The 14,536-nt window shown below is 63.2% G+C and overlaps 1 protein-coding gene across 5 annotated transcripts in view; it reads right to left on the reverse strand.

Moving 5' to 3' along the window:
• Window positions 1-5,398: 5,398 nt before the first annotated feature.
• FGFR1 (fibroblast growth factor receptor 1) overlaps window positions 5,399-14,536 on the reverse strand; it is a 30,669-nt gene continuing 21,531 nt past the window's right edge. For 3 of the 5 annotated variants that reach the window (XM_064472773.1, XM_064472772.1, XM_064472770.1), the window contains 12 exons: window positions 14,242-14,432; window positions 12,596-12,740; window positions 10,838-11,041; window positions 10,113-10,257; window positions 9,817-9,938; window positions 9,581-9,691; window positions 9,249-9,439; window positions 8,990-9,112; window positions 8,767-8,837; window positions 8,121-8,258; window positions 7,427-7,532; window positions 5,399-7,311 (listed from right to left, as the gene is read on the reverse strand). In XM_064472773.1, the coding sequence (XP_064328843.1) occupies window positions 7,135-7,311; window positions 7,427-7,532; window positions 8,121-8,258; window positions 8,767-8,837; window positions 8,990-9,112; window positions 9,249-9,439; window positions 9,581-9,691; window positions 9,817-9,938; window positions 10,113-10,257; window positions 10,838-11,041; window positions 12,596-12,740; window positions 14,242-14,432 (1,724 nt within the window). In that variant the 3' untranslated portion in view covers window positions 5,399-7,134. Of the gene's footprint in view, window positions 7,312-7,426; window positions 7,533-8,120; window positions 8,259-8,766; window positions 8,838-8,989; window positions 9,113-9,248; window positions 9,440-9,580; window positions 9,692-9,816; window positions 9,939-10,112; window positions 10,259-10,837; window positions 11,042-12,595; window positions 12,741-14,241; window positions 14,433-14,536 lie in introns of all 5 variants that reach the window. The other 2 variants (XM_064472774.1, XM_064472771.1) reach the window with 1 other exon arrangement.

The raw sequence follows: 14,536 nt of genomic DNA on the forward strand, positions 1-14,536 counted from the left end.
CATTGGAAACTCACCCACCACTGCCATCCCTAAACAGGGGGCTTAGATACAATATATTTCCTCCGGGTAACCCAAGATCTGGACAAGCTGCTCAGCTCCACGGCCTTGGCAGCTTCTCCGGGGTGTCAGAGGCTGCGAGTTACCCGGCCGAGGCGCCAAAGCACGAGGAGGTCTGTTCTCTGCTGGTTTTATGGTCGTTAACAGTAGTTAACGTGGGAAGCAGTGGTTGGCACCCAGGGCCGTGGTGGGAACCCAGCCCCGGGGCTCGGCTCAGCCCCTAGCAAGCTCGCAGCAAGCTCGCAGCAAGCTGTCCCCGTTGCCTACCTGCTCCCTCTGAGCCCCGAACCTGTGCCGGCTCCCCAAGGCTCCCTCGGGATGCTCCTGCCTCCAGCCCCTGCTCAAGGCGGAGGGAGAGGAGGAGGCTGGCGGGGTGTCCTGGGCGGGACGAAGGCAGAGCCAGCCTGCGCCTGCCGCAGAGGGAGCAGCACATTCCTCTGCTGAGAGGTTTTGCAGATGGAGAGCGAAGAGGGGCTGGCGGGGAGCCTGCGGCATCACCTGGGCGCTGCGCTTCGGCCACCCGGCCGTGGGCGAGCTCAGGGCGAGCCAAGGTGCTCCCCGCAGCCGTGTCCTCCTGGCTGTGCTCTGCCGCGGCCACACCATGCTGGCGTGTGTGCGAGGGGTCGCTTCGTGTCTGTTTTCCTCTTGTGTTATTAATTTAGAAAGTTCTGGAAGCCAGGGCTTGCTCCTTCCCGGTTTTCCTGCGGCGACCCCCAGCCACGCAGCAGGGTTGCCAGCTTCGGTGTTTAGCCTAAAAGTGAGCACAAATTGCGAGCAAAGCCACCCTTCTCCCAGGGGGAACAGGGCGCTGGAGCCAGGCGGAGGTGGGTGAGCCCAGAACAGTCTTGAGCTACTTACACATCTCTGAACAAACCCCATTTTCAGACCCAAAAAATCGCCGCACCCCCAGATGCTTCCCACAGCCCTTGGAGGTCCTTGGCTGCTGCAGGGCTTTCTGGGGGGACAGGGCTCAACCCCCTCCCCCCCGAGCAGGCAGCCAGCCCCTGGGCTGGGAGAGGCAAGTCCTTCCCCGGTGGATTTGTACTGCAGAGCTGCGGAGAGGAGCTCTGGTCCCCCATGCCCCTCGGCAGGCGCCTGTGGGCACTGCGGGGCTGGTGGCCCATGCCTGAGTCTCGGCTCTGCCCGGCGTGCCGGGACCCCAGGCACCGTCCTGGGACCCCCTTATCCCTCAGGCACAAAAAGGGGAGAGTCAGCGGTTTTGCTACATGACCCCCCGAGCAAGCGGAGGAAATGAACCCAGCAGAGCCCCATAAATTACTGGATTCTGTTCTGCAACATTGGGCAAATTAAACCTTGCAGAGATCCAAGGCCGTGTGTGCTTTGGCGTGGGGAGAGCTTTTCCAGCCATGCTGGTGCCAAACACCTTTCAGCCCTCCCCTCGGCTCGGAGAGCCGGCTCCTCCGACGGTTTAGCCTTCCCTTGGGCATCCCTGCATTCACTGCTCCCGGCTTGAAGCCAGGCTTTATGGCACCCGTGCCTGCTGCCGTCCCTCCAGCGGATGCCATGCCGGCGCAGGGGCAGCGGCTTGCCCGGGAGACGGGGGATTTCTGCTGGATGCTGGTTGGAAGCGTCTCCTGTGCCACAGCCAGCCCTGGTCCTTGCGTCAGCCTCTTCTGCAGAAAGCTGTTGGGGAAAGATGCACTGGTCAGCACTTTCACAGTAGATTAATATTCAGAGGGAAAAGCACTGATTTAGTGAGGCCCAAGCACAACAATGGCTGAGATTTATAGTCTCCTGTATTCAAGCATTGCATTCCTAGCAGGCTTTCTGTCTCTGTTATAAATTTGTAACAAAGGAGACGGAGGCTTACACCAGCCTAAAGTAACATAGAACAAGGGCTCAATAGCCAAACCTTGCACAGAACCTCACGGAGTGCAGGCAGCAACGTCCCCGCGTTGTCTTCCAGGGATGGTCCCGTCCCGCCTCTGCCCATCCTTGCGCCCCCGCACGCCCCGGCTGCACCCGATGGGACCCCGGCTGCGGCGCAGGGGTGCTGGGGGGATGCTCGTCCCCCACCTGTGCTGCAGGGCTTCCCCCCGCAGCCGGAGCTGAGCCACGGTGCCGCCACCGGCCCGGCACAGGCTGAGCTCAGCATTTGGGAGCATCCCATCCCAGAGCCGTGCTCCGAGGCCAGCTGTGGAGCGAGGCAGCACGCAGGGGTGCCGAGGGTGCAGGATCCCTTCTGAGCCCACCGCACAGTGGCAGGGCTTGGACGGGAGCAGGAATTGTCTGCAGTTGCCCTGGTTCATAACTGATGTTTTGTTTGGATGAAATGAAGCCGATCCGTGGTGTTTGACAGGGTCTGGTGTGTGAGCTGTCAGGGCAGTGATGTGCAGCAGGGGAGCCTCGCCGAGAGCCGTGCCAAGTTCCCGGCTCGGGACGGCCTGAGCGGACGGTGCGACCGGGGCCGGGACGCGTGCCAGGACACCAACAGCCACCGCAGGGCTCGGCACAGGCGCCAGACCCCCTGTGCGAGCGGCCCCTTCCAGAGCTGCCCTCCTCTTCCCCTGCCTCGCAGCCCCCCATGCCCAGCATCCACCCCACTGCCCCAGGGATGGGGCTGCCCGAGGGCGGGGTGTGAAGGGACACCCACTCCTGGACGTCCCCAGGCTTTGGGGAGTGCTGCCCCGAGCCCCAGGCAGAAGACAGCTGCCGCAGGCTCCCTCCCCAGGGGCTGCGGCCGTGACCAAGCTCCCGCTGAGCCACTCGCGGCCTCCGCTCGGCAGCTCCCCGCCTCTCGGGGCAGGGGGCAAGCTTATTTCCTCGCAAGAAAGCAATTTACAGCTGGAAAGCTGCCCCGGCTTCACCACCACGACCTCCCTCGCGCTCCACTCGCCATCGGCCACGCTGCGAGAGGGGCTGTCGGGGGCCACGCGGTGCCGGGGACTGCTGGCACCCCTCTGCCCACCACGCTCGCCTGCACGGCTGGCAGAGCTGCCTTGCCCGTCCCGCTGCCTCTGCCGGACAGAGCCGGGTCCTGCTGCAGCTCCGAGGCACAGCAAGGGTTGGGGGGGGGCCCGCGTGCCCCTTCGCAGGTTGCCTCTGCCGCAGCTGCGCACATCTGGCTCCATCTTTGCTCAGCTGTGGGTGGCCCGGGGGGGGCCCGGAGTCAGACCCTTGGGTCCCGCTGACCCTGCGGCTGGGTGGGACGTGGTGGGCGGAGGGGGTGGCCGGGGGCAGCGATGGCCCTGGGTGTGGGGGTCGCTCCCTGCGCACCCACCAAGCCACGCTCCAGGAGCCGTGCCATGGGACTCTGCGTCAAGGTGGAATTGCAAAGAAGGTTTCCTGCCATGGCTGGCAGCCGGACAAAGCCGAGCTCAGCGCTGAGCGGAGCAGCCAGGTCCTGGGCCTGGGCCAAGAGATTGTCTTGGTCCTGCACAGCCGGAGAGCTTTAAAAGGAGAGAAAGAGGAAGGCGAGGAGTGGAAGAGACAAAGGATGCTGTGAGAGCCAAACATGCCGCCATGGGCCAAGTGCTCGGCAGCCACCAATGCGCCCGGCCACCCGCCCAGGGGCTCCCGCGAGCAGTGACTCCGGATCCCCCGTTGCTTTGGGGTCATTTCCCAAGGGACCCCGTGCCACCCACCTCCAAAGTTCAGTTGCAGCGCGAAGGGCTGGGGGCCAGGCAGCCCCCCCCGGCAGGGACCCGGCAGCGCTGGGCGATGGGGGCGGACTTGGTCCCGCAGGTCCCCGTGCAGCCCTGAGCGGGGCTTGCCAGGGCGCCCGGCACAGGGGTTGCAGGATGAGCTCCTGCAGCCTTGCCCCAGGCTTGCTGCTGCCCTCGGGGCTGATGGCTCGGGGTCCTGCTCCGTGCGGGGTCGGTGGCGGGGGGGGCCACCCGTGCGTTGCCTCCGCAAGTGAAGGGTGCTGACGCCAGCTTTGGGGTGCCTTCATCTCCTGGAGTTGCCCACGTGAAAAGGATGCCATACCGGGAAGAGCAGAGGAGCCAGAGCTCCCTGCTCCGGGGCCAGCGCCCAGGCAGCACCATCCCTGCAGACCTCCAGGGCTTCGGCTCGATGAAACGCTTTGTGGAGGGACCGTCCTTCCCCGGGGCACTGGGGGTGCAAATCGGGCACCCGGCTGTGCGTGCCCACCCCTTCCCCAGCCCTGCAGCGTGCGTTAGCAGTGCTGCTGCAGTCGCTCTGCTTATTATCATATTTAATTGCCCTCCTGGTAACCCCAGGAAATGAGCAGAAGATTGTGATAGCAGCAGTTTCTGATGATGTAAACACGAGCTCCATCTCTCCCCGCCGCTTTGCCAAGTCGGTCCCAGGGAGAGCGGTGATTTATGGAGCCCCCCCCAGCCCCACTCCCCCTGCTCCTGGCTGCCTGGGCTGCAAGTTTAATCTAGGACTGTGAATTCAACATAAATCACTTGATTAAAAGCTCTACTTAATTTAGGGGGGGAGGGGGGGGCAGAGCGCAGCTGATCGATTTAATTTACACAGGGAAATAGCAACAAGCAGATGCTTTTAAAAGGGCCGGGTGAGGCTGGTGATCCTCAGCCGTTTCATCTTAACCATTTAATTGCTTGGTAAAAGGGCTGGCAGCCTCTCACCACCCCCAGGTGAGCCACCACCTGGCACCCCTGCCTGGACCCCTCCATGCCTGAGCAGCTCAGGGGGCCGTGGGGTGCAGGATGACCCCATGATGCCCTGATTGAGCATCTTCAGCAGCATCTTTAACCTCCCTGGGCTTCTCAGGCGATGAAACGCCTTTCCCAGGGCCAGGGGTTTCTGGAGGCAGCAGGTCAAGTTTAAATGCAAACAGGCTGGGGCTGGCACCGGCCCCAGCCTGGGAGGAGAAAAAAAAAGACAGGAAAAGTGGAGAGAGGGAACCAGAGCTGCCAGCGGTTACGTCAGGAGGGGAGGGCTGCCCAGCCAGACCCGCAGCGCCCCAGCCCTGCTGGATTGCGGGGCCGCGGGGCCGCCTCATCCCGAGCCCGCGGGGATGGCGGCACCTTCTGCAGGGTCCTCGTGTGGGGACCGGTGGGACCCGGTACCTTGTCCCCGGGAAGGGACCTGCCAAGCAACACTTTCTGACACCATCACAGCCACGCATGCCTAGTTTTGGTTGCAAAAAGGAGGCGAATGGGTTTTGGTTGTTGGATGGAGGCATATTTTGACAGGGAATTTTGAAGCCATGGAAAATGGAGCTCCCACAAAACCAGCTGCCATTCCTCGCTACTCTCTGAATGTCACCTTCCCACACCGGTCCCCTGGATGAGCTTTAGTGTCTGGACCCCTTAGAGCCCCTTCCCCATCACCCACCAGCCCAGACCATCTCCCACCGCCCCTCCAGGGATGGGGCCACGGCTGTAAATCTCGGTTAAAGTCTTTAATAATTACAAGAATTCCAGATTCATTACAGAAGAGTTTACAACAAATAATATTTCTCCATACAAAGGCAAAATAAACTTTTCAAGTAATAGCGTCCTGGCTCTGGAGTCTCAACACCAGTGATGGGGAGGGGTGGGGGCAAGCGTGGCCCCTTCCCCGGCGAGGGGCTGCCCCCAGCCAGGGAAATGCCCCGTCCTCCCCGGCACAGCAAACCGGCACCGGCTCCGCAGAGCAGAGCTCGGGCAGCCAGGCACCGCGACCGCCTGCGGGACAGAGACCGACGGGCACGGACGGGCAGAGCCGGGGGGGCACGGCCGAGGACGCTCCCCCGGGCGCCGGTAAGGCACTGGCGGGCACCGCCCGGGGAGCGGGGGCTGCGCAGGGCGTGCGACCCCCAGCCGGGGCGCAGCGGGGCTGGGAGCGCGGCGTTGGTGCCACGCGGCACCGCTCCGGTGTCCCGGTGCTTCTGGGGGCCGGCGTGGGACTGGCGTGACCCCCAGGCCCCCCGCTCCTTCCCAAGGGAGCCAACTGCCGGGGCAGGGGCTGCAGCCCCCTCCCCAGGGCACCGTCCCGACCCCTCACCGGCACTGCCTAAAACGCAGGGCACGCCCGCGCCCCGGCACCCCACGCACCAATATGGTGCCGCAGGCGCTGGGCAGGCGGTGCCCGGCCCCGCCGGAGCCCGGGGGGTGCGGGGGGACGCGGGGGCCAGGAAAAGGCCAGGCACACAATGACAACGTATTCCCAAAAGGCATCGACACATTATTATTATTATGGTTTAATACAACCCCATATAAAACTGAAGCAGCAGCAGCAATTCTTATTGAGGGACCTAAACTGAAATAGGTTTAGAACATAATTTAAAAAAATAAAAACAGCAAAAGTAGCAAAATATATGAACTTTTTTTTTATAGCAACTGATATCTACCAGCCACTAGTACCTTACTACCAAACTGGTATATCTCTGGTAACAACCCTTTTAAAAAGACATGTAAATATATATTCATATTTATACATATTTTTAGCTATGTACACAGGACTTTTGCTTTTAGCACTGGTGTATTTGGCTGCCTCTGTTATCAGTGCTGAGCAATGTATACGCTGCGTCTCCCACTTCCAAGGTACCAGGGGTTTGGTCAGCAAGGCCCGCCGGTGCTGGCACCGCTGAGCTGCGGGACCAGCCCCAGAGCACCTCGGGCAGCGCGCACCGTGCCGGCAGGACTCCCGCGCCGGCCAGGCTTCTGGCACGCCGACGCTCCCCGGCTCGCGTGGCCGCAGAAACCCGGCGCCGGTCTCGGCTCTGCGAGTTCTCCAAGGCGCAGATAAGCCCAGCTCTCCATGCCCTGACGGGACGTGCCGTCCCGGGAAAGGTGGCTGGCTCCCCGGCTGGGCGCTGCCCACGGGGGAGGATTTCGGCTTAACCAAGTGGAAATATTGAAGCACAGACTTCATGGAAAAGAGGTTTTTAAAAAAAGAAAAGGAAACACCAAAAAAAAAAAAAACCAACACCAGAACAAAACCTTTGGGCTGCAGAGAGCTCACAACTAAGGCGGCAGGAGAAGCTGGCATGAGAGGTGGGTGGTTTTGGTTACGTGAGATGCTACAGTTGGGTCTCTGAACCCTATCTGCGATAGCTCAGCACGACCGGGCTGCGCAGGCAGCGTCCGGGCAGCCCGCGGGCGCGGGCACGGCGTGGCAGTCCCCGCCGCAGTGCCACCCTCAGTGTCGCTTCAGTCCGCCGTTGGTGTGCTGAGGGGGGAACTTGGGAAGGCACGGCTCGTCTGGAAGAGGGTCGTGAGAAAAAACAGAGTCCTCTCCCGAGGAGCAGGTGGAGCTGCGGGTGTCTGGGAAGCCGGGAGAATACTGATCCAGCGGCATGGAGAGGTCCAGGTACTCCTGGCAGGGACAAACCCCGAGGACGGGCTCAGGAAGGGACCGGGCATCCCTGTGGGAGCACCCACCCCAGGCAGGGTGGGTGCAGGGGGTGGCTCATGGGTGCCACCTCTCCTACCTGGTTGGAGGTCATGGCCACGATCCTATCCAGGTCTTCCACCAGCTGCTTGAAGGTGGGTCTCTGGGAGGGGACGGCGTGCCAGCAATCCCGCATCATCATGTACCTGGGTGGGCAGAGGGGAGCCGAGGGCTGAGCCCAGACCGGAGCAAGCGGCTGGGGCTGGGGACCCCCACCCACGGGAGCAGAGCAACGCCCAGGGATGGCCACCGGCACTCGGGCTGGGACCCCTGGCCAGCAAAGGCGCTGCTCGGGGGATTCAGGGTTAATCCCCTGCATGGAAGGAAGGGAACTCCCTGCCCACCCTCCTGGCCATGGGTGCTGGGAGTGACACGGGGCTGTTTTGGGAGGAGGATGTATGGGAGCTAAGCTAGTCCCTGCTCTGGGGTCATCCCGGGATTCACTCCTGCGAGAAATAACAAAGGGAGATGATTATTGCAAACAGATTGAGCTGATGTTTCTGCAGGGCTGGGAACTGCTGGGAGAGTAACTCTGAACATCTGCCTGTCCCCCTCCCCGTGCACCTGCCTGTGCCCTGGGCTGGGCGGCCGCACCCGGGGGCTCCTGACCCCACGCCGCCGCTGCAGCCCCAGCTCCGGGGGCGCGGGGGGGGACGCAGTGCCGGTCCCCAGCCGGGCGGGGAGTGTTGGGGTGCCAGCATCCCCCTCCCTCCCCAGCCCGGCGCTGCACTCACAGCTCGTTGGTGCAGTTGCTGGGCTTGTCCATCCTGTGACCTTCCTTCAGCAGCTTGAAGAGCTCCTCGACCGGCACGCCGGGGTAGGGCGAGCCACCCAGCGTGAAGATCTCCCACAGCAGCACGCCGAAGGACCACCTGCCAGGGGCAAACACAGGGCAGACGCTGGGGCACCCGGCAGACGCTGGAGCACCCGGCTCCGTGGAGCTGACCCCCCCACTTCAAAGCTTCGGGTACAGTTAGAAGTTTGCTTGGAGGGACAAGCACTAACAGCTTTGATCTGCTCTGCAAGACAAACGAGTCCCAGCACCAAATATAATTTGGATTCAACATATTTTGTCTACTGATGCTGATTATATTTTCATTACATTAAGACAAATCACATCTGGAGCACCTTGCCACGGTGCATATTGCGTTCAGCAGCGGGCGGTGCTGCACGAGATGCAGCAGGGTGGGACAGGACCTCGGCACGAAGCTGTGAGATGCAGGCAGCAAGAAGGGCCACGTCCCCCAGCTTACAGCAGAGCGCCCAGCAGACAAGCGAGGGTTCCCCTGTGCTGGCAGTTCTGGCTCCCCATCTCCCCCCGACCCAGCCCATCGCTTGCGAAGCCGGGCAGGGAGCAGGCGTCCCGCGGCTGCTACTCACACGTCGCTCTGATGAGTGTATATTCGGTCGAAGAGAGCCTCTGGGGCCATCCACTTCACTGGCAGGCGACCCTGGGACACAAGAAAGCCCCACGTTGGCTCCGTGCTGCCAGGGAGCGGGTGGATCTGGGGTGGGGGGCAGCCCTGCATGCCCGTAGCATCCCGAGCACAGAGAGCACTGCTACACTCACCCACCCCGGCGAAGCCCCTTGCCCACCACTCACGTTTGTTGTCTTCTTGTAGTAATCTATGTGGTGGATGTCACGGGCTAGACCGAAGTCAGCGATCTTCATCACGTTGTCCTCGGTCACCAAGACGTTCCTGGCCGCCAGGTCCCTGTGGATGCACTGACCGAGCGCGGGGCCGTCAGCTGGTCCCCGAAGGCCCCGGAGGGATCCCCACGATGGAACGGGCTGTGAGGGAAGGCTGCATCCTCCCCAAGCCCAGCCACCATCCCACCACAGCCCCCCAGGAGCTCCTCACCTTCTTGGAGGCCAGGTACTCCATGCCCCGGGCCACCTGGTAGGCGCAGGAGACCAGGTCCTTGAAGGAGAGCTGCTCCTCGGGGACGCGGGTGGGGTTGTAGCAGTACTCCATGCCAGGGGGCCGCCGGGCTTGCAGGTACTCCCGCAGGTTGCCCTTGCTCGCATACTCCACGATCACATAGAGGGGTCCTGCAGGGACGGCGGGATGAGTGGCTGGACCATGGAGGGGGCTCCCGTCCCCGCGGGTGCAGGGTCAGCCCTTTCCCAGCACATGGAGGCAGCCGGAGGGGCGGCAGAGAGGACGCCCCCTCCCCACTCGCGCGCCCTCACCGTCCTGCGTGCAGGCTCCCAGCAGGTTGATGATGTTCTTGTGCTTGCCGATCATCTTCATCATCTCCATCTCGGAGATGAGGTCAGACAAGTCCTTCTCCGTGGCGTCGGCTAAAGTGGCGGAGAAGGCAGTGGTTGGGGAGGGGGCAAGGCTGGGTCCCCCTGCATTTCACACACCTGGCCCCAGCCAGGGCTGTGGCATCATGCCGGGACCCCCCGTTTTCACCACCACTTACACTTGAGCATCTTCACTGCCACCTTGGTCACACGGTTTGGCTTGTCCTTGTCAAGGCCGATGGCTTCTGCCAGCACCACCTGCCCGAAGCACCCTTCTCCCAGGGGCTTGCCCAGGATCAGCCTGGCGGGAGGAGAGACCCTGACGCAGGGGCCAGCGGCCGCGGGGGGATGCAGGTCGGTTGCCGGTGCTGGCAGACGGCATCGGCGGTGCCGCCATCCTCACCCAGCTCCCACCCAGGCTGCTCCGGCAGCTCGTCCCCGGGGCAGAGCGCACCCAGCAGCGACGAGACCTCACCTGTCCCGGGGCAGCTCCCAGCGCGGGTCCTCTGGGAGCTCGTACTCGGAGACGCCGGCCAGCATGGGGGTGCCGCTGGAGGAGAGCCGCGAGGGCCGGACCAGCATCACGCCCGAGTTCATGGAGGAGCTGGAGTCGGCCGACACCTGCGGGAGGGACCGTGGGTTACCTTCACGCAGCGCCGGGTGCCGCCGCTGGCTGCTCCCGCTGGGAGGAAGATGCTGACCGGGAGCCTTCGCGCCCCAACCCGCAGCCCCCTTCCCTTGCTGCCCCCAGCGCTGCCTGCAGGCGTGGGGCCCCGTCGGTGCTTCCACGTTGGACCCGGACTAAATAATTTTTCAATTAATTTCCAGCATGCAAATAACCCAATATACAGCCTGGGAGTCCTCCTGCCTCCTCAGTGTGCAAGATACACTCTTCTGCTTGAATATTAAATTGCTGTCAATCCTTCCAGTCCTCCTCATCACCCTCGCTGAGCCGCGCTGAGCGGGGGACGAGGTGTTGTGCAGCCCCCCCCGCTTGCTGTGCTGCCGGTCCAGGGCAGAGCCCCTTGACGGTCCCCACCCCGCGCCACGGATGGGCACAACGCTGGAGAGGGCGGCACGTGCAGCAGGGTGAGATGGCCCCGGATCTCCCCCCATAAAGCCTCACCCAGAAAACTCCCCCCAGAAAGGGCAGGTCTCCCAGGAGGGGCAGTAGGTGCAATCAAACCCCCTCTCTACTTTCTGTTACCTGTCTGCGCAGGGGGATGCTCTTGGCCAGCTTGTGCACGGCCAGCTGGCTGTTGAAGTCCGTCTTCTTGGTGGTGCTCTTCATCTTGTAGATGATGACGGTCACCACCATGCAGGAGATGAGGAAGGCCCCAGTGCAGTAAATGATGATCTCCAGGTAGAGGGGGGACGTCATCATGGCCGGGGTGTCTTCAATAGCTGGGTCGGTGTGAAGAGGGTGTTAGCACCCGCTCGGGCCAAGGAGCAGAGCGGTGTTGGGGGGGAACCCCCCGGCTCCTCCCCGTGCTCGATGGGGACACGCTCTGCATCGCCAGAGGTCTCAGTGCAGCGTGCGGGACAGGGATTAGGGGGGCTGCCCACCCACCCCAGCGGGGAAGGTGCGTGCGTACCCCCGGGGCTCCTCACCCCTGCAGCCAGGCAATGCCTCTGCCGCATCCGCAGGCACGTGCCTGGGGCGGGATGGGGCCCTGGGCTGGGAAGGTGTGAAGCTGGGGGGGGACAGTGCCCGTGTCCCCTCAGCTGGGGCCGTGCGGGACAGCAGCGGTGGCTGCACCGAGGCGGTGGAGCTCTCCCATCAGGGCCTGCTCTGGGGATGCTCTCCTGCATCGCCCCCCAGGCACGGGGCATCGCCGACACCCCCAGGGATGGGTCCCCTTCCCAGCTGCTGTGCTCTGCCCACACGCAGAGCTGCAAGTCCCTCAGGGTCTGGGGGTTACTCTGAGCACGGTGGGACAGAGACAGCCGTCCAGCAGTGCCCGGGGCTGTGGGAACCCAGGAGTTACGATAACAACTGGGAGAGCTTGGAGCAGAGCAGCCAGAAGCACCTCCAGTGGCAGCCATCTGCCATGGGACCCCCAGGCTGGTGGGGAGGAGGGTCCCATCCCCGCTGTGCCGTGGGGCAGGCCCTGCTTTGGTGGCCGCTGGTGGCAGAGGAGGTGTCAACGCTGTGAGCAGCTCAGAGCAGCTGCAGCCACGTGGCTCGGTCCAGCGCGGCTGCAAACCATGGTGAATCTGGCAGGGTGGGAGCTGCCATTGCATCCCCCAGTAGCCCCCTGACCTGACCCCCCCAAAGAACAGAGCCTCAGAGAGAAGTGTAAGGAGGAGTTGAAGCTTTCTGTCCCACCTCCGAGCATACCCGGCTGACAAAGCAGCAGCTGATAACGGGGAAAGTTTTTGGCTGGAAAGCAACAACCATGCAGCACCCCAAAAACTTTCCTGGCTGCTGTTATCAGGCTTTGGTCCGTGCCACATTGATGCCCGAGGAGCAGCATCAATGGGGACAGGGGCAGCTGTCCCCGGCAGCGCAGCAGAAGCGACACACAGTCCCGGCACGGGTCCTGTGCCGCAGGGCAAGGCCAGCTCCCCGGGCAGGCAGGCAGCGCTGCCAGCACCCCCCAAACCCCGCTGCCGCCTGGGCACTCCGTGCCCCCCTGCGCGGGCAGTGCTGGCCTCGCCCCGGGACACGGGACCGTCCTGCTCCAGCGGAGCAGCCCCTGGTTAAGTTCCCCCGGGTATGCATTGCCTGGGCCAGGGAGAGAGCGGGGGGGCAGACCCCAATCGGGGGCGGGAAGGGGGGCACACAGCGGCGGGACGTGTGCCCTGTCTTGCTCCGGCTGCAGAGGGCAGCCCTGCAGCTCTCCTGCTGCACGCCAACCAGCACCGGGTGGGCAGGGGCCGGGAAGCGCTCTCTCCCGGACCACAATGCATACATTGGAAAGGAGGGAGGAAAGGGAGAGGAAGAGGAGTATATACCTTCGAGAACTGTCAACCATGCAGAGTGATGGGAGATCCCAATAGAATTACCCGCCAAACATGTATACTCCCCAGCATCCTCAAATGAGACATTCCTTAAGTGAAGGACTTCCATTTCTTTGTCTGTTGTGTTAACGCCAGCCGTCTAGAAGGAAAAATGGAAGCAGAAAACGGAGAAGCAAAAGACATGAGATCTTCTGGGAAGGAGGCCAGAGAGGAGGGAGAGCCCAGTCTCATTTGCCAGACCCCCGGGGAGCAGACAGAGACCACTGCAGACCTGCTAGAGAGACCCTCAGGATGACCACTCATCCAGGCGGACCTAAGGAGATGCTGGTTAAAAACCCTTCACCAAACTGAGTGCCCTGCCCATCGGAACATGCTGGCAATGGGCTACATGGAGAAATAAACCTCAGGCAGAGGCGGCCGGCTGACTTGCGCGACACGGGGAGGCACGAGGACGCACGAGGACCGAGACAGAAGGACGGAGACAGGAGGGAGACACAGATGGGGGGTGCAGCACCGCGTCATCCCCAGCCACGCGCAGGCGGGGTGCCCGGGCTGGCCCGACGGCAGCACCTGCAGGGACCCGGGTTCGGTGGTGCCGAACCCACCGGGCAGCCCCGGTGTCTGTGTGATGGGGTGGGAAGCGCACAGGAGAAACATCAGGGGACACACACACACACACACACACAGAGCACAAAACCTAGCCGGCCCCGCTGAGTATTTTTCCATGGCTTGTTGCACCAGAAACACAGCAGAAACAAGAGAGCCCAGAGTTTTGTTTTCCACCGCCGGGGACTGACGGTCCGAGGAAACACCCCGCCGGGCGTTCTTCCGATTACCTTTTGCCAGAGGTCTGGTGACAGTGAGCCACGCAGACTGGTTGGCCTCGCCAATATAATTGGAAACCTTACAAACATACTCCCCGCTCTCCGCCTCTGTCACATTATACAGGGTCAGCACCTCCGCATCAGAGCTATTAATCCCCGAGTGCTGGAACAGACCAACAACATGGAGTCACATTGACGCGGTCAGAAACGGCAGCGCCCCGGAGCATCAGCACCGGCTCCGCTGGCGCGGGGGGCTCCTGCCCCCCGGTACCCGCTGCCGGGCGGGAGGGATGGCGCGGCGCACGGGGGGTCACAGGAGGCACGGGTGGTCAGGGGGCTGTAATCCTGCTCCGCTGCAACCCGGCCAGAGGCATGGTTGGGGACGGCCACATACCCCGGGGGTCGGGGGCACGGCTGGGGATGCCCGCACGCCCCGGGGGTTTGCACAGCAGTCTGTCTGCTCGCTGCGAGCGGGATCGCTGGTGCATGGGGCAAACTGCTCTCGCTGGGACGGATCAGGGGCTCAGCTGCCCACCTCCAGCACCGTGCTTGCTCCCCGGGTTAGCCCACCCAGCCCTCCCTGTCCACCTCTCGCCCCGTGCTCCCCCAGGGCACCCCAGTGTGGAGCAGGGCAGGCTGGTGACGGCTCTGGGGCTCCAGCTGCCTCGAGGTGGTCCCCAGCCGCAGGCGGCTCCTCTCGCCCATCAAGCATCGCGGCTGCCATCCCACACGGCTGCCACTGCCCCCTGCTCCTGCCCCCCGGGATGGGCGAGCCTGCGGGGACGCGGGCTGGGGCAGCCCGGCGTGCGGCTTTACCTTCAGGATCTGCACGTAGGGCAGGTTGTCGGGGCCAATCTTGCTGCCGTTCACCTCGATGTGCTTCAGCCACTGGATGTGGGGCTGGGGGTCGCTGTACACCTTGCAGACAAACTCCACGTTGCTGCCCAGGGCCACCGTCTTGTTGGCAGGCAGCCCTGCCTGCAGGATGGGCCGGTGCGGGGACCGCTCTGCAGGACCCGGGGAGACAGGGCACCTTAAGACAGGGCTCGGGGTGCTCGGCCATGGGGAAGCACCGGCCTTGTGCAGGGGTGCTCCTTGCAGCCCCCCCATG

The sequence above is a fragment of the Phalacrocorax carbo genome, chromosome 24, assembly GCF_963921805.1.
Source record: "Phalacrocorax carbo chromosome 24, bPhaCar2.1, whole genome shotgun sequence".
Lineage (NCBI taxonomy): Eukaryota > Metazoa > Chordata > Aves > Suliformes > Phalacrocoracidae > Phalacrocorax > Phalacrocorax carbo.